The 21,532-nt window shown below is 41.7% G+C and overlaps 7 protein-coding genes across 7 annotated transcripts; 2 read left to right on the forward strand and 5 right to left on the reverse strand.

Moving 5' to 3' along the window:
- Window positions 1–935: 935 nt before the first annotated feature.
- On the reverse strand, window positions 936–5,042 carry LOC115627901 (probable ATP-dependent RNA helicase kurz). The gene is made up of 5 exons (XM_030523795.1): window positions 4,915–5,042; window positions 4,659–4,856; window positions 1,489–4,589; window positions 1,221–1,423; window positions 936–1,155 (listed from the first exon to the last, which is right to left on the reverse strand). Exons 1-5 carry the CDS (start codon window positions 4,987–4,989, stop codon window positions 1,061–1,063), a joined length of 3,672 nt encoding a protein of 1,223 aa, XP_030379655.1. The 5' UTR covers window positions 4,990–5,042; the 3' UTR covers window positions 936–1,060.
- Window positions 5,043–5,164: 122 nt separating this feature from the next.
- On the forward strand, window positions 5,165–8,045 carry LOC115627903 (DNA-binding protein K10). Its single transcript, XM_030523798.1, has 3 exons — window positions 5,165–5,294; window positions 5,379–6,726; window positions 7,588–8,045. The coding sequence occupies exons 2-3, from the start codon at window positions 5,551–5,553 to the stop codon at window positions 7,735–7,737; spliced, it is 1,326 nt and encodes a 441-aa protein (XP_030379658.1). The 5' UTR covers window positions 5,165–5,294; window positions 5,379–5,550; the 3' UTR covers window positions 7,738–8,045.
- A 1,935-nt stretch (window positions 8,046–9,980) lies between these two features.
- LOC115627904 (odorant receptor 2a) lies at window positions 9,981–11,560 on the forward strand. Its single transcript, XM_030523799.1, has 2 exons — window positions 9,981–11,369; window positions 11,422–11,560. Exons 1-2 carry the CDS (start codon window positions 10,224–10,226, stop codon window positions 11,470–11,472), a joined length of 1,197 nt encoding a protein of 398 aa, XP_030379659.1. The 5' UTR covers window positions 9,981–10,223; the 3' UTR covers window positions 11,473–11,560.
- Window positions 11,561–11,819: 259 nt separating this feature from the next.
- LOC115627902 (protein crooked neck) lies at window positions 11,820–14,110 on the reverse strand. Its single transcript, XM_030523796.1, has 2 exons — window positions 13,984–14,110; window positions 11,820–13,925 (listed from the first exon to the last, which is right to left on the reverse strand). Exons 1-2 carry the CDS (start codon window positions 14,017–14,019, stop codon window positions 11,910–11,912), a joined length of 2,052 nt encoding a protein of 683 aa, XP_030379656.1. The 5' UTR covers window positions 14,020–14,110; the 3' UTR covers window positions 11,820–11,909.
- A 276-nt stretch (window positions 14,111–14,386) lies between these two features.
- Window positions 14,387–15,924, reverse strand: LOC115627919 (alpha-tocopherol transfer protein-like). Its single transcript, XM_030523814.1, has 6 exons — window positions 15,853–15,924; window positions 15,390–15,549; window positions 15,232–15,313; window positions 14,863–15,165; window positions 14,661–14,797; window positions 14,387–14,595 (listed from the first exon to the last, which is right to left on the reverse strand). The coding sequence occupies exons 1-6, from the start codon at window positions 15,911–15,913 to the stop codon at window positions 14,514–14,516; spliced, it is 825 nt and encodes a 274-aa protein (XP_030379674.1). The 5' UTR covers window positions 15,914–15,924; the 3' UTR covers window positions 14,387–14,513.
- A 1,220-nt stretch (window positions 15,925–17,144) lies between these two features.
- On the reverse strand, window positions 17,145–18,097 carry LOC115627912 (bidirectional sugar transporter SWEET11-like). The gene has a single exon (XM_030523807.1). It carries the CDS (start codon window positions 18,011–18,013, stop codon window positions 17,234–17,236), a length of 780 nt encoding a protein of 259 aa, XP_030379667.1. The 5' UTR covers window positions 18,014–18,097; the 3' UTR covers window positions 17,145–17,233.
- A 294-nt stretch (window positions 18,098–18,391) lies between these two features.
- LOC115627875 (alpha-tocopherol transfer protein-like) lies at window positions 18,392–21,293 on the reverse strand. The gene is made up of 6 exons (XM_030523759.1): window positions 21,029–21,293; window positions 20,006–20,165; window positions 19,856–19,937; window positions 19,453–19,791; window positions 19,251–19,387; window positions 18,392–18,612 (listed from the first exon to the last, which is right to left on the reverse strand). The coding sequence occupies exons 1-6, from the start codon at window positions 21,123–21,125 to the stop codon at window positions 18,543–18,545; spliced, it is 885 nt and encodes a 294-aa protein (XP_030379619.1). The 5' UTR covers window positions 21,126–21,293; the 3' UTR covers window positions 18,392–18,542.
- Between the last annotated feature and the right edge of the window lie 239 nt (window positions 21,294–21,532).

Genomic DNA, 21,532 nt, shown 5'->3' on the forward strand with positions numbered 1-21,532 from the left:
CCCGGCCCGCAATTGATAATAGCAAACAATTAATAAGTACATATAATAATTCATGTTATGCATACAATATAGGTACATATTTTTGCTGCGTGTACAAAGCTCACAATTTCTGCCACCACTGTTGCAGGGCATGGCATTTTGTGTATATAAGTAATATAACTATAACTAACTACTAGTACATTATATCCGATCTGCGCTGTATGCTGTTTGAAACACACCTAGCCAATCTCAAACACACACACCCACACACAAATACACCTGTAAAAAAGTAATTATATTAACAATAATATAGCAAAGACAAGCAGCAACAACTAACGAAACTTTAAATAATTGTAAAACATGAGTAGTTATATGTTTAAAGGAAAAATTTCAAACGGAACAACTATCGAAAATTAGCTGTTAACAACAATTTTATTCCCCACTCCAAATTTTTTGTATTTCGTTTCATTTTAATTAAACAAATATGTAATATTTATGAAATATAACAATTACAATAAAACAAAATAAAACGAAACTTGTTATACAAATTAAATATAGCGCGTTTAATTTTTAAAAATGTGCGTGCAAACTAGACAGTGAATTGACAAACTAAAATTTCTTAAACTTAATTGTGAAATTTGTACCAAGATGGCAATTGACGACCTCACAAAAAGGCACAGAATCGGACACAGATACGAACTCGACAAAAGCCAAGGACCCTTTTTGAATCAAATACCTTACATAGCTATGCAAAATTCTTAACATCTATCTGCAACACAATAGATATCATCCATTGAATTTGCTAAGAAATCTTGTGACGGCACAAAAAACGAGTATGGCCAACAATTTTCTTGCACACGACCATCGACAAATACAAAATAACCCTTTCAAATAAATGGCTGGCTATAGTAGTTTGAAAGACATGCCTTGTGCAGTAAGTGATTACAGAGGAGAGCTTTGATTCTATCTTCTTACATCATCAAATTTATTCCAAGCTAATAAACATATAACACAATTTAAAAACTATAATTTTATGTACACAAATTGAGTCTCCAGTGGAAGAGAAGTTTTCTCGATCAACTCACGTCGCAGCTTCGGCTACAGCTGGTGGCCAAATGGGCGTTAACTCGCTTAGCGCCACATCGTACAGTAAATTTTGGTACTCTTCTAGCAGAACTGCAAATAAGAAAGGTCTCATTATAGGGTTTTTCGTTTTTTTTTAGGATTATTTTCACACGTACAGTTGGAGTCTCTTTCCCATGCAGCCTGCAGGGCTTGGCGCGTTTGAATCTTTTTACTGATCAGTGCCCGTTTGAAACGCAACACCTTGTCATTCATGTTCGACCAGCTCTTGATCATGGAGCCGGGTGTGGACTTCAGCTTGGGCTTGAATTCGGCCAGTTTGGGGCAAACACTACCCTCCAGCAGAAACATGGCAAAGTAACTAGAAGAGAATAAATAAGCTTTTTAAGTTGAAACTAAATGAAGAGTGATGATCAGTTCACTTACCAGCAAGCCTTCTCACTGGGCGGAATCTCCACCTCTGATAATGGGAGATCCCAGGCAGCCTTGCCAAAAGTGGCGTCCACATAGCAATAGATTTTGCCCTCCGATGGTTTGTAACGTGGCGCGGGATCCTCACGCACATCGCGTATATTGCAGAGCAGGGGCACATAAAGAAGCAGCCACTCAGGCTCGATGGCTGTGATGCCACGTATGAACATCTTGCTGGAGTCCCCGTTCTGCAGTTCGTAGGCGTCCTGATAGATAATCCATTCGGGCACCTTTTGCTTCAGCACCGACGAGGCATGCAGAAAGGCCGGCTCCACCATATCGGCACAGTTATAGGCATACTTAAGACGTCGACGCTCGTCTTTATCGGCGATTTCGTTAAGCGGGACCTTTCGTGCCACATGATCGCCCATACCAGCGAGCAGAATCTGTCGCAAGAAGCGTGCCTGCGCATCCGTAGGCGGCTTTAGTTCAGGATCCACACACACGTTTGCACCGCTGACGTTTAAGTTGATCTCGTTGGTGAGCTGCACTCGCAGCTTACGCACCTCACTGATGGCCTTCTGACGCAGACCATTGGTCTCACAAAAGCTGGCCAGTTTGCCTTGAGAGCCGGCGTATTCGGCAGCGCCCACCGCTCGGAGCAGCACCATGGGATCACCTAATAGTTGATAGTTTCCACTGGCCGCCCAGCTCCGGCGTTTCTCGTGAAACTTGTTGGCTGTAGGGGCCACATCCTCGTCGCGCTGCACACCAATCTCAATCAGCACCTCCTGCACCGAAAGCGCGGCCACCAGACAGATGGTGTAGGGCAGGAGTTGCTGCTGATGCGACAGTGCCAGCATTTTGCCAAAGCGTGGAGCAACGGGAAATCGCGAGATTACGCGACCAAGTTGTGTGATTGCTGGAGGCAAATCTTTGCCGTCGCCACTACTGCTGCTTTGTGCTTCTTCAGTTGCGCTCCTCGCCTCCAGGGCGCCTAGCACTGTAAGACGATGTTCGGCAGCCTGCAGCTGTACTTGATCCGGTGGTGATGGGAAAGGAAAATGCACAACCCTATCAATACCCATGCAACGCATTTGCAACATTAGATCATCCACTGGCTTCTGCTGTATATCGGGCATCGCAAAGTCCTCGAAGAGATCATTGTACACGGCACTGGAGTAGAGACGATAGCAATGGCCGGCACTGACGCGACCGGCACGACCTGCTCGCTGATCGGCCGATGCCTTGGACGTGTAGGTAACTACAAAAGCGCTCACACCTGTGATCTTGTCATAGAGACGTGTCTTTTGACGACCACTGTCAACGACATATTTGATGTGCGGTATTGTAAGCGACGTTTCGGCCACATTCGTGCTGACCACACACAGTCGACAGCCCTCTGGTACTGGCTGGAAGATGCGATTTTGCTTCTCTGACGAGAGCAGCGAGTAGAGTGGAAGCACCCACATAGGTTGCCTCGATGCGCTAGAAACTGCTTCATCGAGAGCAGAGCCCAGACCATCGGCGTCATCCGCATCGCTCGCATCGTCTAGATCTGATCCAGCCTGCGAGTCGCGCTCTGACCCAAGCGCTTGCTCATACATGTCTGCTTCCGTGTCATCACCTGGCAACTTATAATCGTCCAGATTTATTTTGGGCAGGGAGATTTGAGAAAGGAACTTCTTCTTCGTCTTTCGAATGTTTCTTATCACACGCTTCATGTCGAACTCCTGTTCCAAAGCATCCTCCGTATTGTCCGCATTGCTGGCGGTTGATGTTTCGGGGACTTCCTTAGCCAGTGGCGTTTTTGCCGTTTGTTTTGCAGTCTCCGCATTATAGGGGAACGAGCGTCGCAGCTTACGCACCAACTGGTTCACTTCTAACTGACCGGTGACAAATATTAGAATGCCACCTTCGGGCAGTTGTGAATGAATCTTGGCAGTCTTGCGATACGCCTCGGCCAGGTAATCGTCAGGCGTGTGCTTTTGGAAATGTATGGTCACGGGAAATTGTCGAGCCTCAACCTTCAGCACAGGTGGCGGCACCTTGAAGAGACGTGCATTCTCGGTGAAGTCACTGACACGCAAGGTGGCAGACATGACAATCAACTTTAGCGGACTGCCGCGCTTGTGACGCAACGGAACTATTCGGGACAAGAGGCCGACCAATATGTCTGTGTAGACACTACGCTCATGCGCCTCATCCAGTATGATGACCGAATATTTGTTCAGCATAAAGTCACTCTCGATCTCCTTGAGCAGGACACCATCAGTCATGAATTTGATGCGTGTCGCTGGCGTCACATTCCCCTCGAAGCGAATGAGATAAGACACCTCATTGGCGGAGAGATTCATTTCGTATGCCACACGTTTTGACATGGCAATAGCGGCCACTCGTCGTGGCTCTGTTATGCCAATCATCTTGTTGCTCGCATAGCCAGCTTCATAGAGAAATTGGGGGATTTGTGTTGTCTTGCCTGAGCCCGTCTCTCCAGCCACAATCACAATAGGATTCTCGTTTATGGCCTCCATTACTTGTTGCTCCTCGGCGAGAATGGGAAGTTTGTGGCGTGCTGCTTGCACCTCGTCGGTACGATGTACGGGCACATAGATTGTTTTATGGGCAGGTGCCAGAATCCCTTGCTTAGCCGCTGTCTTCGGCTTCAATTTTTTCACTTGGGGTGGCTGTGGGGCGATTGTTTCCTTTCCAGCATCTGTCGAGGTATGTGCAACAACGTCTGCTTTCGCTTCTGTTTCTGCTTTATTGCTTCCGCTTTCAGCATCGCTACTCTCACTCGTGTCGTCATCATCATCATCATCGTCCTCATCGTCATCTATGCCAACAACATTCGGATTTTTACGCTTAGAGTCAAATTCGTCTTGCTCTTCCGTAAGCAGCTTCCGCTTGGCTGCACCTTTGATGGCATTCACACGTCTGCCACTGGTCGACAGCTGCTGCACTTGCAACTGCTTCTCCTTTTTCCTGGACAAGTATTCATCCAACGTTTGTAGTCGCTTCAGACCAACTGTTTGCACTGTGCTGATTGATGTGTATTGTTGGAGCTCCGCTTCGGGAATTTGCACGGCAGCCAAGTCATCCAATAGTTTGGCACGCTATTAAAAATTTAAACGGTTCCTTATACATAGTTCTATGGAATTAAATCAATGATATAATATACTTACACCCTCTTTCTTCTTTTTCTTATCAACAATACCCTGAAGATGTTTACGTTGCTTTTTCGTCAAGATCTTTACATTCTGCCTTTTCTCAACCTTGATTTTGGTCGCTCGCTTTTGTGAAGGTAAAACCAAGGCGTTGGCTTCATCATAGCCCCCACCAATTCCACTCCCGCCAGCCACAACGTCCACTTCAATCTGGATCTGGAAACATGGAATCGTATATTAATTGTAAGCCCATTCAGGAGCTTGTGTTACCTACATTTTTTATGGCTGAATTGTCCACAATAGTTTGCGGATTTTGCCGCGCCTTCGCATTGTACACTTTCTTGCCCATGTTTCGGTAAACAAATTTGTATGTTTACCTCTCAAGAATAAGGTTTAAATGCTTTCGCACGTGCAACAAAAAGTGAATGCGGAAATCGAATGAAATCATAATATCGATAAGCTGCATACAGTATATCGATGCTGGAGCATCGATATCCCCCCTTTTGCAGGCTGGCAACTCCAGAGAGAAGAAGTAAACGTAGTTTCGTTCGTCAAAATTTGCAGTTTATTCCTTTTTAATCCATTTTTGTTAATGTGTCTATGGTAAAACCCAAAATTGGGTACCTTGGATATCATCTACGTATAAGATAGAAAGTAAGTGCAGATTTAAATATATTTTTGGTGTTCATTTAAAGCCTGACGTGTGGGCTTGCTATTTTCTTCTTCCCGCTCTTCTAGTTCGCACCTTTGCTAACTTACGGCCTAGATATCGTAACAAAAATATGTGTATTATATAGAATTTCAATGTTTTCTCGTTATACAAGTGTACAAACGTAATTGTTAAGGGTGATAGTAACTGCTAGTTCTCTCAATACTAAAAGTAAGACAGCGGACAAGCCGTTTCAACAAAATGGTCTCGAGAAACAATTTTCAACAAAACCGGGCAATGCAACAACAACGCTCCCAAAGCGTGCGTGCTGCAATAGCGCCATACAAAAAACCATTTCGACCCCAGATGGGAATGGGAATGGTGGGCAATCAACTTGGCGGAGGCAATCAAATGAGAGGAGGCAATCAAATGATGTATTCTTCCAGCCAGATGCCGAGTGATCCATTATACATAGATTTCAACAAACCCACACCACCGACAAACGTGCAACAGCAACAACAGTCAACACAGAACACATCTGCAGGCGATGGTTTGCAAAACAAGAAGAAGCAACTGAAAGGAAAGTCGCCGAAGGGAAAACAGCTGCAGCAGCACTTCAATGCTCAGTATGGAGGCGGAAATGGAGGCAACAAAGGCGGCTCCATGAACATGAATGGCGGTGTCGGTAATAATTGGCAACCAAAACAGCGTTTCCAGCCACCCAATCGTTTTAATGGAGGCGGAAGTGGTGGCGGCGGCGGCTTTAATAGAGTACAAATGGGAGGACCACCGAATCGCGGCGGACGCAACATGATGTCTCCTATGGGCATGGGTCCGATGGGACCACACGGTGGTGGCCCAATGCCACCATTTCCACCGATGCCCTTTCAACCACAGATGCCGTCCATGCGAGGACCCATGCCACCGATGGGCGGTGGCGGTCCAATGCCGCACTTCATGCGGCGTAACGGACGCGGTGCCGGTCCTGGTCCCGGTCCAATGCCACCGATGATGGGACCACACATTGGGATGGGAATTGGGCCGCGAATGCCGCCGCGCGGCATGCCTCTGAATGGACCACCACCATTCAATATGGGCGGGCCCGGCAATATGGGCGTTATGCACATGAATGGCAACACAAATGGCGGAAAAATCAAGAAACCCAATGCCAAACTGGTAAAGCAGGCCGTCAAAGGCAAAAGCACCATCAAAACGCTTAAAAACTTGGTCAATCAGTATCCCATTGACAAGCCATGGGTAACTGATGAAATCCGTGCCGAGCATGCGATAAAAACCGATATAGAAAAACGCTTGCAAGGTCACAAAGATGATGAGCTTTTCGCTCAGTTCAAGGTGCAGCGCGACAAGTTTGTGTCCTTGTATGAGGCGGCCCGTGAGGAGTATTTGAAGCAGGAAGCCGCTTCCGTTATGGCCAAGGTAAGTTATATTTTCTCAACATTTCTTTATTTATATGGAGCTAACATGCATGCTTTCGCTACTAATCAATCAAAGGGGAGTGGAGGGGCGCTGCTTATGCTATATGGTGGACGGCTCCTCTTTGTATTATAATTACCATACAAATTTCATAACAAATATCATACCAATCGGGCCTCACACACTCCGCTCATGACCTTCAAATTCCACACATATATGCACCCACCCACTCAATATTTTCAGCTAGTACGTTTGACTTCTGCCATTTCAGTAATAGTTTTTAGTTTTTGTTTACCTTATTTATGATTTTTTTTTTTGTTTTTTTTTTTTTTACTTTTGTTTGCCTCTCCGTTTTCGCATAATGGTTAGGTGCACATATACGATTATGTATGTATGTATGTATGCCCTCGATTTGTGTCCAATCTCCATACAAATTGAGAATATTTGTCCCAAGTCAGATAAGTCGAGAATATTGTTTTGAATTTGCAATTAAATGCTGCACATAAAATCTCATTTTCCCCCACCACCCCTATCTATCAATCAGTCTATTCATATGCTCAGCTGTATATTATATACATATATTTCATTCGATATACATAGAAAAATATATACATATGTATGTATATTTATGTATGTATGTACATATAATTATGAATGTGCGATGGGAAATGTTATTTTGTGTGCTGCAATAAATTGATAAATATAACGAACAAATGATTCATAATTTCGACAAAAACTATAGCAGCAATAGTTACAATAGCAGCAACAACAACAACAACAATTCAAATTATTTAATCTGAAATTTAATAGAATCTATCTAATGAAATCGTATTTGTAAAATCGTTGGCAACTTTTCTTTTCCAGGATGCCAAAGACAAAGACAAAAATGCAAATTCAAATCAGAACGCCGCCGCAAAGGTCGGAAATACAAAAGATGCAACAATTCCAAAAACAATTAAAACCGATTTAAATACAAAAGCCAAGCAGCAGCAACAGAACAAGGCTGAAAATTAGGAGGGCATTCAAACTCCATATAGAATTTATATACAATCGCTGGCTGTATAATTCATAAGCAGCTTAATCAAGAAGTAATCAAATCAAATCATCTCAACTCAGAAATAAAAACAAGGATGAACAGAACTATAGTTAAATACAACTTTTGAGCACAGGCAGAACATATTCAACTCTATCTCTCTCTCTCTCTCTTTATCTCTCTCAGAACTATTGAAAATGAATAATGAAAATAACATCATACATTTGTTACAACTTTTGTGACTGAGAGATCTGAGCTTAAATTTAATTAAAATGTAAAGCTAATGCAATTGTAACATTTCAATTTCATCAATGAGTGACCAGAACTGGAACCTATTGGTGTTAAATGTACTATAAAATGTTTATCTCTTTGTTCAATTGAAGGCTCAGCAACGTTAATGTTAATTCTCAGTTAAAGCAGCAATCTAATTTACAGTAAAATAACTGAACGTTACGTAACGCCAAAGTAAATTGATTGTAATGTTACGTGCGTACTACTTTTGTATCCATTGTTTGTTTGAATTTCATGTGCTTTGCTACTACAATTACAAAAGAACAATAGCTTGTAACTAGAAATATTTGATTTCTCTGTGCTTTTTGCCAACCGTTTTAATTTAAAGTAAAAACAAAAAACAACAAACAAGAAAACAAACCTAATTTAGTGAATTTGAAATCCTTTGTAAATGATTTAACAATATTTTCCCAATTCTAAAATTACACTTTGTAAAGAGTCAACAAGTAAAGGAGATCCTTTTCTTAATTGTATTTTTAAATTAATTCTTAAAAATTACGAATTAAGGTAATGTCTAGCCCTTAAATTTCTTTGTCACTTGTGTGCATCAACGATTTGATTTTGAGTTTTTCCCCACACCATACCTACCTAAGCTCTATTTCCACTGCACTGGAAACGAGAATTAAAAATTAAAGAAAAAGGCACTAACCGATCTAGCCTGACATTTCCAGGTCAGTGGAAACAGAGCTTTACAAGTTGCTTTAAAAGGTATATCAAATAACCCTATGTACATACATACGCATCATAATTCAATACGAGTATATATATATATATATATAAATATATATAAACCTATTTATATTTATATATATATCAATCAATCAACTAATGCAAATACAATACTTATATGCAATTATTAAAAAGAATCCAGAATGGTTCATTAATTAAATTTCAGAGCGTTTAATGTGCAACATGCCGAAATATATCTGCTTGAACACATATATTTTGAACTACGGCACTACGGCCCAGCTATCACCACCGTACTTTATATACATACATATATTTTACACACATAGCTAACTTTGAGCCTTCAGCTTATATTTTCAGATCAACTTTTTAGAAAAACAAACAAAAACAATTTGAAGCAAATACTATTAATTGCCACTATTTGTCTCAAATCAGATTTTTGTAGCGAAGATGTTTCCTACAATGATCAAATGGGTTAACTATCTTATATTTGCTACTTAGAGGATGTCTTAAAAACACTAATATTTTCGACCGATTGTTCCTATGTCGCTTTTATACCAAACAGATGGTCCGAAGCGCGGGCAACTTCTTTTTTTAAAAAGGAACTTCAGATAAGTGGACGACTCTTCCAGTCTATCTAATAATAATAATAATATTGTGTGTGTGCCAATACCATTAAGGCTGTGGTGTTTTCTTAAAGAAATTGGTAAATTTAATTATAATATTTGGGGACAAAAAAATAGGATCACAACGGAAAGTCACTGCTAAGATGATCAATACGTATGCCTACGCAGAGGCGGCGGATAGTTTTAGACCGCCTTTGAGTCCTGTGCTTAAGGTTTGTATAACAATTGAAAAAAAAAAAAACGATTCAAATTCCGGCCGATTTTATTTCGTTATATGCCTCTTCCTTAAGTTTAAGTTAAATCTGTTTTTTTTTTGGGCAAGTTTTGGGCCAGGCTTGATCTTGTTATTTGTTTTTAATTTTTATTAGGAAAATATGGAAAGGACTATTGATTTCCTCGATGACTCTGACTTTTCAGTTTTTACGGCCCCGCAACAATGAATCGCTTTCATATCACATACGCATACCACACACAAGTTCCTTCACAATATCACATTCTAGTATTCTAGTTACCATCACATTTTTCGCTTGCTTGGAACCTTAATTAAATTAAATGTTTTCCAAAATAAAGACAAATATATATACATATATATATATATATATATAATATATATTGCGAATTAGAAACTTGTGTTGTTTTCTTGTTATTCCTCAAATTGGGACAATTTCAGGCAACACCGACACCATATGTAAGTGTTCAAGGACGGGGGAAACGATTAAAAACTTTTGGTAAATACAAAATAACAAACGATTGTCTAATAATGCATAATGGTCAGAAGTTAAGTGCTCTCCAATGCAATTCTCAAGCGAATTGCCATAAAAGGCGCAGCCTTCTGGGTGTAACGCAAAATGTGAATCGACATTATGGACAAGACGGTATTGGATTACCAATCGCTGGACACGCATAGTGCGGTGGCTTATCACTGGCGCGTGTGGCAATTGACAGGCTTGCTCCGGCCGAAGAGCTTCTCAAGTGGACTCTTTATCATCTATTCGATTGTCATTAATACCCTGGTCACATTGCTCTTTCCCCTCACGCTGGTAATTCAGCTCTTCTTCGCCCACAATCTGCAGGCCTTATTCGAGAATCTTACCATCACCATAACGGACATTGCGGCAAATCTGAAGTTCATCAATGTGTTCCTTGTACGCCAAGAGTTGAAGCAGATTAAGAGACTTCTGCAACGTTTAGATAGGCGAGCTATTCAGGTAAACAATCCCAAGGAATTGGAGGTGCTTCGGCGGGCCGTTGCAACCTCACGCACTGGCTTTCGCATCTTTGCCGGCATCTTCATCATAGGCACCATTCTGAGCTGTTTGCGGGTGGCCTTTGCCAAGCAGCGAGAGCTTTTGTATCCAGCCTGGTTTGGCATTGACTGGCATCGATCGGATGTCGCCTACGTGGCCATCTATGTGTACCAGCTGATTGGCCTTATTGTCCAGGCTGCGCAGGATTGTGCCAACGACTCCTATCCACCGGCCTATCTCGGCATACTGACCGGTCACATGCGCGCCTTGGAGCTGCGCGTACGACGCATTGGCTATCCGGCAGTGCGCCCCACGGCCGTTAACTATGAGAGCTGGCGCATCTCCGTCTACAATGATTTGCGCAACTGCATCGATGATTTCAATTGTGTCCTCAAGCTGCACGAGATCATCCAGAAAATACTGTCCACTGCTTGCATGGCACAATTCATTTGTTCCGGCACCGTACAATGCACCGTGGCAATGCATTTTCTATATGTCGCCGACTCTAATGACCTGTCAGCCATGATGCTTTCGCTCGTTTTCTTTTTGTCCGTCACCCTAGAGGTATTCATTATATGCCTCTTTGGTGAACGCTTGCGAACACAAAGCGAGGCGCTCCTGGACTCTTTCTATGGCTGCAACTGGTTGGAGCAATTGCCACAGTTCAAGAGCAATCTATTAATAACGCTTATTCGCGCCCAACGGCCAACTGTGATCTTTGCCGGGAACTACATATCGCTCACGCTGGAAACCTTTGTTCAGGTAATTCCATTCATATTTGCAAATCCTAGCTAAAGCACTTTAACAATCTCAGGTCTTAAGGATTACTTATTCAGCTTTCACTTTGCTGTTACGTACACGTTGAATCTAAATAAAAAATCCAAAAATTAATCTACAGATTTTAGCTAAAATAAAACAAGGCCTAATTTAAATTAATAAATGACCCAGAAATAGGCCTATTTGTTTTTATGTATTGTAAAATTTATTTGAAATCATATTTTTCGTTGAAGCGATGGAAAAGTGTCCGAAATTTAAACAAAAATATACAATTAAATGCGCTGCTACCTATGAGAAGCGCGGAGGAGAGCTCACAAATAATCAATAATTTCTTTATTAAAAAATGTTACTATTAAATGCACATTTTCTACAATGGCTCTGATTAGTCACTACCTATGAGAATCGGAGAGGAGAACCCAAAAATAGTCCATAATATCCATTTGAAAAAAACTAATGCAAAGCTGAAATTTATTTTACACATTTAATTGTTATAATCAGAACTGGTCGGTAGGGTATCATGGAGTTTCATTCCGTTGGAGCTTCTGCCACTGGCGTTTCTTCGTCGGTGGTGTCCTTTTGCTTTTTCCACATCTTGGCCGCAGCCAACAATTTCAGGTTTGGACGCGCCATCTCATCCTCGGGGAATATGTAATCGAAGACCTCCTCCCAGCCTTCCTCAACGCCATCATCGGAGACGATCTTCTGGCGTTTCTTAATGCGTCGCGGCATCTTGTCCAGCACCTTTTGGAGCGCTTCCGCATCGTTCGCCTCACGCTCAAAGTCACGCCAGGCCTCAAGCAGAAGCACACGCGATTCCTTGTCGCCCAACTGACGCAGCCTGTCGTTGGCGCGCTCATAGACGCGACGAGCCAAGCGCATGCTCAGCTCGGCATCTTCCTCGCCATGATTGAGACCCATTTCAAACTTGGCAAAAGACATCCACACCTTTACATGATGCGTACGCTCGAGCAGACGCTCATAGAGCTGACGGGCCAGCTCCATCTCTCCCAGCGACACCTCAAAGTCTATGTACGCCTTCCACAGCAGCTCGGGCATGTCCAAACGTGGCTGCTGCACTGCCAGCTCGAAAATAGCTCTGGCACGCTCTGTGTCGCCGAGTAGGTTCTCCAGCTCAGCAAACTTCATCCACGTGACGCAATTCTCGGGACCAAATTCAAGAAACTTCTCGTAGAGTAGGCGGCAGCGTTCGAACTCGCGCAGTTGGATCTCTAGGTCAATGTATCCACGGAAAATCTTGTCGCGGGGACATGTACCGATGGCCAAGCCGAGAGTTTTGCGTGCACGTTGCAGATCCTTGCAGCGTATCTCGAACTGCGCATACAGCAACCAGATCTTGCTGAACGTAAATTGTTTGTGGGGCATTAGTTCCAGGCAGGTCTTGTACACTTGTCTGGTGCGCTCAAGATCCTCAGCTTCGAGTTCTTCATAGAGGGCATAGTTGATCCACAGATAGATGTAGCGACGCCAATAGTTCTTTTCGTTGGCCGGTGGCATATTTGCTATGGCGCGTTCGTAGGTCTCACGAATTACATCTTTATCGCCCTCGGCTTCGATAAGACGCAGGTAATCGAACCAGGCATCATAATTGGTCGGATTGGCGGCCACCTCCTGCTCATACTGATACTTCCGCTTGGACACAATTACATCTTCGATACCAGCACGATCGCCATATTTCTTCTCGTGTATGGTGTATGCTTTAAAGAGTTCCTGTGTGCACTCCTTGGGCAGATGGTCCAGCGCATATTTGTATATGGTGCGCGCTCGATCGTGCTCCTTTTGACCTTCTTCGAAACGGGCAAAGGCAATGAACAGACGCGCCTCGATATAGTCGTCACCAAAAAACTCAACGGCACGTTCGTAGACACGACGTGATCCATGTATGAAGCCGTGCGTCTCCTCGAAGCGTGCAAACTTAATCCAGTTCTTGACATCGGGATGTACGTACACAAATCTTTCGTATACCTCTCGTGCACGATCGATTTCTTTGTAGCGCAGCTCAAAGTTAACGTATGTTTGCCAGGCTTGCTCCTCGGGCTGCCACTCCATCCAGCGTTCGAAGACTTGCCTAGCACCGGCCACATTCTCTAGCATCTCCTCCATATAGGTGTATTTGTACCAAAATTGATTGACACGCGGCATAATGGTGACAGCCCGATCCCAGAGATTACGCGCATGATTTACCTGCTTGTTCTTCATCTCCATTTCGGCATACTTCAGCCAGATGGTAATGTTGCGATGCTCGTTGTCCAATGCGCGTTCCCATATGGATCGCGCTCGCTGAATCTCCTGCTGCTGCTCCTCCCATTGTGCGTACTTTATCCAATGACTAACGACCATGCGATTCTTTCGCAAGTTGTCCTCAAACGTCTTACGCTTGCGTTGCTGATAGTCCGCTAACTCGGCTGGATCGGAGATTTTTTGTTTGGGTGGCGGTGGCAATATCTCAAGATCGCGCTCCTTAGCTTCACGCAGCAATTGTTCCGCCGTAATTTGCACCTCAGCCGGTGCTTTATTCTTCACCTGGAAATGAAACGTTTACAGTTTTAAAAACTTGTAGACCGGTTGCATTTTCACATACCTTCGCCACCTTGGGCATTTTCTGTGGTCTGTCCATGGTGAGTTAATTTGTGTCTGCTCTGCTTTTAACTCGTATTAATACAAATAAAACAAAAACCTAGCACTACTTAATAATAAACAGCCGCAATTAGCGATGCGTCAAATAGCACCGGTATAGTGTACTCAAACAACTGAGTAATCGATACAATTTTGCCACATGCCTGTTGGTCCACAAGCTCTTATCGATAAAAATATATCCGATAGCACTGCATGAGCATCAAAAAGCCGTTAACAAGATTTGTTTACCAAGCTGGACTTGGACCCAATTCATAGAATTCATTTATATAAATGCTATTATTAGTGTTATTTATTAAATTGTGCTAAATGTGGCTTTTAATAAAAAAGCATATGAAACTACAACCCGATTTTTGCCAATTTAACATAATTTTTATTTGCACTGAAATGCATATATTTAAATTAAGTTTGTATGTAAGCGATATAAACAAACAAAACAAAAAGCGAGTAAATCAAAATGCAACAATTGCCTTAATCCTATCTGAGGGGCTTCCATGACAGCATACTGCGCTTTTGAGCCTTCTCGACATGCCAATTTTGTTGACCCATTAGATAATCGCTGAAATACATGCAAATCGTTAGAATTTTATTTATAATTTTTGTCAAAACAGGACTCAGTCCTACCGATGCTCAACCAAAACTTTATGTGTCTGTGTTCGAAGATCTGCTAGGGCTCCATTGTTGCCGCCGTACTCCTCGGGCAACATCTCCCGTGGCACAAACTCGTAGAGCGTGTCTATAGGGCCAGTGTGAAAACGTATCTGGAAGATAAGGAAAAGTAAGCCCATAATGCATACATATTTAAAATTATAACCCTGCTTCGTACCAATCTGTAAACTTCATCGCTGATAAAGGGCTTCACCATTCTTATTATGGTGTCCAGAACACTGGGACAGTTGACCATGTGAATCGCCTTGAGGCGAACCGGAAACGCCAACTGCAGGAACTTAACATAGGCACGCAGCGTAGAAATGGTCAGCCGTCCTATGTGGCCCATTGTTGTACCCATCATGTCGAAAATCTGTATCTCACCCTCAGAAAGCACATCGGGCCTGGCGCTATCGTCGGCCGTAATGAAGCGACAATCGGTAACCATGAAAAAGGCGCGTGTATCCTCCGTATGATGCATCTAAATGAAAATACAATTAACAAGCGTTTATAGCTCCATTTCAGGGTGATTCCTCTGTCTGCGTACCTTAGAGGGCTGAGTGTCCCTAAAGCGATAAAGCGACACCTTGCACTTATCCGGTGTCAGACCCGGCAACGGCAATATATCTCTAAACATATAGATAAACATTAATTGGATTATACTTTCCATGTTTGTATATATCTTTGCACGCCACAGCTTCTTACGCATATTCAAATGTCCGGCGGCTGTCCTCGTCCAATGGATCACGCTTGATGAACAGATGTGGATGTTTATTGCGCAGCGTATAATTTACCTCAATGAGCTTCTTGGTGTCCTCCACATTCCCGAACATGCACTGATAGAAGCGACGCAAGAGCAGACGGTCTGTGGATTTAGAATTTTGTATGCGAATTACTCGTAATGCGTTGTTGCCAGCGCGTTTTGTTTACGTGACGTGGGAGCTGACTATGACGTCTATGACGTAACGGGCATAGCCGCATGGCTATAACCAACAAAATTGGCAAAGCGACGCGCTTGCTTACTAACGACCTCATTAAGCGCCTCTTTCATGTGTGATAGGTCAGGCAACGAGGCGGCGGGAGCGGGCAAACAGTTGTTATTTCATTGCTAGTGCATCATTAGGCTAGGATTTAAATGTAAGTTTCTTGCCTTTCCGTATTCCCTTACCAATTTCCTGTGGCAGTTTCTCGTTCTGTCGAAACCACGCGTTCAGTTCATCGAGTCTCATTTGAATTTCGGCTTCGCTCGACATTTTTAAGCTTAAACCCAATAAAAACACTAAACTGATAGATAGACTGAGGAGCACAGCAGTTTCTGATTCTCGCAACTGTTGTGCTTGAAGCCTGGTAGCCAACTGATTGGCGCTTTGGCTATTTTATTCAAATTATTTATTGCCATTGTGAACAACAGTTTTTGGGCACGGCATTAATAATTTTATAATTGCTATTTTTTTCATTTTTGGTTGACGTTTCGTATTGTCCGCTCAAAGGTTGTATATGTACGTATATATAGGCGGAATTCTCGTACAATTACTGTGTTTCTACAAACATCCTAATCGCCCGATCGTGTGCAGAATTCGCATATTTTAAACAAAAAGCGTGCCTATCATTTGTGCTAATAGAACAGCTCTTAAAAACTGAACAGTGTTTTAAACTGGAGATTTCGGTATTTAAAATTCCTTTTTGCAATTGATTAAATTATAAAATTACTTTACATTTCAAATACATACATATTTCTGTTTCCGAATTCGATGTAACTAATTCAAATTGCTAGCTTTTCTAGTTTCCGAAAAGCGATTGAACTATTCGGTTTCAATTCTAACGCTTTTGCTTGAGTGGAAACAGAAGCCAATTTTCTCATTAAACTAAGCTTATTATTTCCATTTCCGCATTCGAACATTGATGCAAAAAGGATATATCAATATTGCTTTAATTTCGAAATACTATTGAGATATTCGCTTTCGGCTCCACTTTTAGTCTCAATTTCTTTGAGCTATATCTCTAAAGACGCAGTCAAAATACTAGTTTTATGGAGACAGCAATATCTATTGATTGATTATTCAAAAAATATACACTGAGTATCCCATTGTACGCTGCTTGCTGCGCAGTTACCTGTTATGGGCAGGCACTAGACTAATCTTACACTAAATGGTCAACATTAGCCCATTATTGTTCTGATGTGACGCCTAATTATATATTTAACCCTAGATGGTTGTCCTTCGTCGAATCGACGACGAACATTTTTTAATGTGTTGTTTTTTTTTTTTCATTAAATCAAAAAATTGGACTGAAGTCAGATTTAAGTTACCAAATTTTGTGATTACAGAGAAGACTATTTTGAAACTTCGTCAACATATGTTACGTTGTTATATTTTATTTATTTGTATAATGTTAGCCCAAAGAATTGAAACATAATTTTATTTTATAATAAACAAACTAAACAAGATTAAAAAAAAGGTATAAGCTGAGAATTTTGTACTTGGGGATCAAACAGAGACAGTTTTAAAGAACAACCTTAGTGTATGTTAAATAAGAACAACCATTTAGGGTTAATGGGTCGATGAGCGACAGCGGGCGCAGATGGCCAAGGAGACATTTGTGGAAACACTCCGGACGGCCACCACATCGGTAGAGGAAGCGGAGGCGGAAACGGAGGCGGAGGCAGAGGCGGGAAACATGTTCCTGCGACGATAGACAAAGAAGAGTAGGATTTCGAGTAGATCCAGTATTAGCAGCAAAAGGTTTTGATAAATCAGCGAGAGGTTCCTAATAGCCAATGAATAGAGGGTCCAGGCCACAGTGACAAGTGTGCCGCACAAAAGATTCGAGAATCGCACATTCTGTCTCTCCCAATCCTCTCCGATTTTCAGCAGCGGCAGCAGAACAACAGTCAGTAGTGTGGTCGTCATAATGATGGTCAGACGAAACCTAATGGCCTCTGGATCCTCAAACAAGGAGTATCCCACAAAGGCGGCTATCAGGAAGGCCACTATATATAATTTGCGACGTATGAGCATCTTTTTCGCCGGCGAGGCGTACCAATAGAAGAGCGCCATAAATGTCACATTCAATACCAGTCCTGTACTATTAATCCGTACCATCGTCACATCCCCGTTTAGTGTGGCCATCCGCAGACCTAGAGCCGTCAATATGAGGGCACCCAGAAAGCCTTCAGGCTCGTATATATCGCTGCTCTGATTGATCTTCACTTCGTAGACAGCACGAAGTCCGGCGGCGAGTTGTATGCAAGTAAGGATAACGGCAATATGCTTCAAGAGATCGCTGTGTGGGGCTAAGAAGTCCGAGAGTTGTCCCAGTAAGTGCCACATCTTGGAATCTTCTATGACGCTAAATTTGGACACAACTCTTCACGTGTACTCGTACCTCGAAAAATGTTTCTCATTTATTTTTCTAGATTACTGAGCAATGCAAGTTTTTAAATGAAATATACACACGTGTATTCGAGTATGTCCGGCGTTGAAATAAAAAGTACAGCAAACTTTTTGATTTATAAACATTTTTATTGCTGGATGCCAAAGTAAATTGTAGATCGATTTCCATCACATACACATACGAGTGCAAACATACATATGCATGTATTAAATACACAAATAAATATAAAGCTTACAAATAGTAAACCGTACTTTATAATTAAAAAAAAAAAACATACAACTCTCGAATATACGCTTAACAAAGAAATTGTAAAATATTGCTAGATAAATTCATATATTTTGGGTCTTTTATTTAACATCCCGAATTATCAGTGTATCCTTGTATATAGGTATGTATGTAGCTACATTTCCGGCATCTTTTTTGTACATGGAGCTCCCATAGATCATTTCGTTCCTGTTTCAGAATTCAAAACCACGACCAACGACTTTTGTTTTGACTAACGACTTTCCAGTATTTCTCATCGCTTAGATATCCACTATAATACACAAGAGATGTAGGGGTAAGTATATAAAAATAATAAATTTTATTCAATGACTGTAGTCCTTCCAAATACAACTTCAGTTTAAAAGATTCTTGAGTTATCATAAGCGAATACTATCCAAGAACTCATCCCCAACCTACACGTAATGTAAGGCTAAGCATTTTTAATTCATTACTATGGCAGTTTTATGATATATTTTGTTGACCGACTTTAAACAAGTGCGATAGAAAAATCATAATTGTAAACTTTGCTTATGATAGAAACGTTGTTAACACTAATAAAATAATATATGGTTTGTTATTACAAACTTGTCCTCCATATTGATAAGACAAGTCTCTATACAAAGTTTGGTGTCCCTTGATGTTATAGTTCAACAGTTCCCGTTGTTCATACGGACGGACATGACTCTATCTATTCGTCTCCTCATGCTGACAATTTATGAGTATATAGCATCGAGGGACTATCAAAATTCGAATTATAGTCAGCTCTAAAAGATTTTCACAACAAAGATTTCCCAAAATAAATATTAGGATGTACGCGTATGCTGTGAAAATTTGAAACCGCATTCAAATAGAGTTAGCCAAAGAATGGGCCTGAAATATTGATACGATTTACGAGATGTTGTAGCTCACCTCTTCTCCCTTAAAGTCTGTAGCCAATGCTCTTTGATTTCAGCTATGGTACCAGCATTTCCGCCGTACTCTTCGGGTAACATTTCACGAGGAACGCACTCATACAGGCTGTCCAGACCTTCGTAATGGAAATGAATCTAGTGGGTATATACAACTATAAGTTATTGCTATTGCTATAGAGAACTTTATGTTCGCACTGCACCATTTCATAGACTTCTTCCCGAATGAAAGGCTTCATAATGGTCACCATGCGATCTAAGAACGGAGGGCAATTGATCATATGCATGGCGCGAAGTCTAGATGGGTAGGCCTCCTGTAAGAACTTCATGTATACCCGCATTATGAAAACGGAGACACGTGCCATGTGCCTCATCGTATAGCCATTAATATCGACTATTTGTACGTCCCCATCGGCAATTTCTGCATCATCGAAGGTGTTCCCCTCACTGGATTCGGACTCTTTCCCTTGCAATGTGTCGGGCATGGTGAAACGAGCATCAGCCATCATAAAAAAAATTTTGCTTTCCTCCACAGAGTTTCTCTAAAATTATGAGACATAACTCTAAATAATTATTGGCATCCGCTTGTGAGGTTTCATTACAAACCGAACTGGGATCTAGATCGGTCATGCGAAAGAGAATTAGTTTGTGGCGTTCCGGTGTTACGCCAGGCATAATCAGTAGGTCTCTGAAACGATAATGCCGCTGAATATTTGTATTGTTTGGTAGAACTTAAATAGTTCTCTGTCAACTTACGATGCCCGCAGGGCTTTGGCAGTCATTTCGTCCTCCATGTTGCGCTCTAGAAATAATTTTGGATTCCCGTTGCGCATACTATAGTTAAGTTCTATAATGCCTTTGGTCTGTTCAACATCGTAAAACATGCACTTTAGAAACCGCTTTAAAACTATGGGCTCTGAAAAGAGTTCGCATGCATTCACACATAAATACATAGAAGGTTGAAGTACATCTAGTAATGGTATCTGATTTGATTGGATCTGGCAAATAACTCGAAAAATGTTGTGTGTGTATGAATAATTAGAAAAGTAAAATAAACTTATTTTGTCCGGGTACTAAAAGAGTCTATATACCAAGTTTGGTCAATGTGGAATCAGTCGCTTGCGAAAAACAGGCGTTCATACAGTCGGACAGACGGTCCTCTCGCCTCTGTTTGCCTGTTGCACGTATTTGCACAAATCAAATATACAATTTTTACCCCTCCCGGGTACAGAGTACAAAATTATAAATAAATACATTAACTGGTTTCTCCCTATAATCGATTCTGCACAACAATGTGGAAACTACTTATTTGATTGATGAGCAAACTAATCTATGCTGCTTTTGTTGCTTATTTTTCCTACACAAAGCAGGGTTTCGAAACTGATAGCTTGAAAGATAAGTTGATAGTTTGTGCCCCGTAGCACTAAATACATTTATCTAGGATAGAAAATTTTAAGTACATTTTCTATACTTATATGAGCTAAGAATACATATGTACAATGCATGTGCGATAGATAGATAGGGTTATCAGTTGGGCGGCTTATTCGCATTGAACGTGAATCATGTCATAAATAGTGCTGATCATCTATCCAACTTTATGAATTAAAGCTGTCACTTGAAGACGATTGTTATCTTCTGGCCTAGAACAAGGCCAATTACGGTTAATAATACTTAATTAACAACTATCGCGTTTCGCGCCAATTGCGTGATAATGGGCTTCAGTCAATTGTTCGGATTAGCACGGAAATATAGAGTCTATATAGTATACAGTCGCCTTACCGATATTTTCCGGAAGATTTGGATTTGTTTCGAACCAGCTCTGCAATTCCTGCAACTTTTGGCTTATATCAGCGTCGTCACTATTTGTTTTGGCCATATTTGTTGATTGGCAAAATAACTGCGACGCTTTCTTAGCAAATAAACTATATGCTTATAGTATACTCGTGTCGGTTGACTGCGATTTCTCTTTATTTATGTATATTTGTTGTGGCCACAGAATAGAAACCCCGAAAAGGCCACACTACAACGTCCGCTACGCACGTCCCACGTTCTAGACCTCACTACCTACGAAGTGATAATGCCAAAGCTTGTCCACGCTCAGCCACACGGAGAGGTATACGTAGAGCATAGTTTTACACTTGAACGCTACGGATAATTGAAATAACGCTCAGTCGCTTTTATCTTTAGATTGGGGGGGCGCTGAGGCGTGCCGAACATGCTTGATTAGAACTGTTATTAGAGAGAAAGACGACAATACGCTCTGATCACGGGCTATGCGCTCAT

This window comes from Scaptodrosophila lebanonensis, unplaced genomic scaffold (genome assembly GCF_003285725.1).
Source record: "Scaptodrosophila lebanonensis strain 11010-0011.00,11010-0021.00 unplaced genomic scaffold, SlebRS2 tig00000098-arrow-pilon, whole genome shotgun sequence".
In the NCBI taxonomy this organism is placed as follows: Eukaryota; Metazoa; Arthropoda; class Insecta; order Diptera; family Drosophilidae; genus Scaptodrosophila; species Scaptodrosophila lebanonensis.

Coding starts and splice junctions, on each gene's coding strand:
- LOC115627904 (XM_030523799.1), top strand. CDS start 10,224: ATGGACAAGACGGTATTGGATTACCAATCGCTGGACACGCATAGTGCG. Junction 11,370..11,421: donor CGCTGGAAACCTTTGTTCAG/GTAATTCCATTC, acceptor TAACAATCTCAG/GTCTTAAGGATTACTTATTC.
- LOC115627875 (XM_030523759.1), bottom strand. CDS start 21,125: ATGGCCAAAACAAATAGTGACGACGCTGATATAAGCCAAAAGTTGCAG. Junction 20,166..21,028: donor AAATCTTCCGGAAAATATCG/GTAAGGCGACTG, acceptor AACTCTTTTCAG/AGCCCATAGTTTTAAAGCGG. Junction 19,792..19,855: donor CCGATCTAGATCCCAGTTCG/GTTTGTAATGAA, acceptor TCATAATTTTAG/AGAAACTCTGTGGAGGAAAG.
- LOC115627903 (XM_030523798.1), top strand. CDS start 5,551: ATGGTCTCGAGAAACAATTTTCAACAAAACCGGGCAATGCAACAACAA. Junction 6,727..7,587: donor CCGCTTCCGTTATGGCCAAG/GTAAGTTATATT, acceptor TTTCTTTTCCAG/GATGCCAAAGACAAAGACAA.
- LOC115627919 (XM_030523814.1), bottom strand. CDS start 15,913: ATGAGACTCGATGAACTGAACGCGTGGTTTCGACAGAACGAGAAACTG. Junction 15,550..15,852: donor GAAACTGCCACAGGAAATTG/GTAAGGGAATAC, acceptor CTAAATCCACAG/ACCGTCTGCTCTTGCGTCGC. Junction 14,596..14,660: donor AAAGTTTTGGTTGAGCATCG/GTAGGACTGAGT, acceptor CATGTATTTCAG/CGATTATCTAATGGGTCAAC.
- LOC115627901 (XM_030523795.1), bottom strand. CDS start 4,989: ATGGGCAAGAAAGTGTACAATGCGAAGGCGCGGCAAAATCCGCAAACT. Junction 4,857..4,914: donor ACAATTCAGCCATAAAAAAT/GTAGGTAACACA, acceptor CCATGTTTCCAG/ATCCAGATTGAAGTGGACGT. Junction 1,424..1,488: donor CCCAGTGAGAAGGCTTGCTG/GTAAGTGAACTG, acceptor ATTCTCTTCTAG/TTACTTTGCCATGTTTCTGC.
- LOC115627902 (XM_030523796.1), bottom strand. CDS start 14,019: ATGGACAGACCACAGAAAATGCCCAAGGTGGCGAAG. Junction 13,926..13,983: donor AAATGCCCAAGGTGGCGAAG/GTATGTGAAAAT, acceptor TTTCATTTCCAG/GTGAAGAATAAAGCACCGGC.
- LOC115627912 (XM_030523807.1), bottom strand. CDS start 18,013: ATGTGGCACTTACTGGGACAACTCTCGGACTTCTTAGCCCCACACAGC.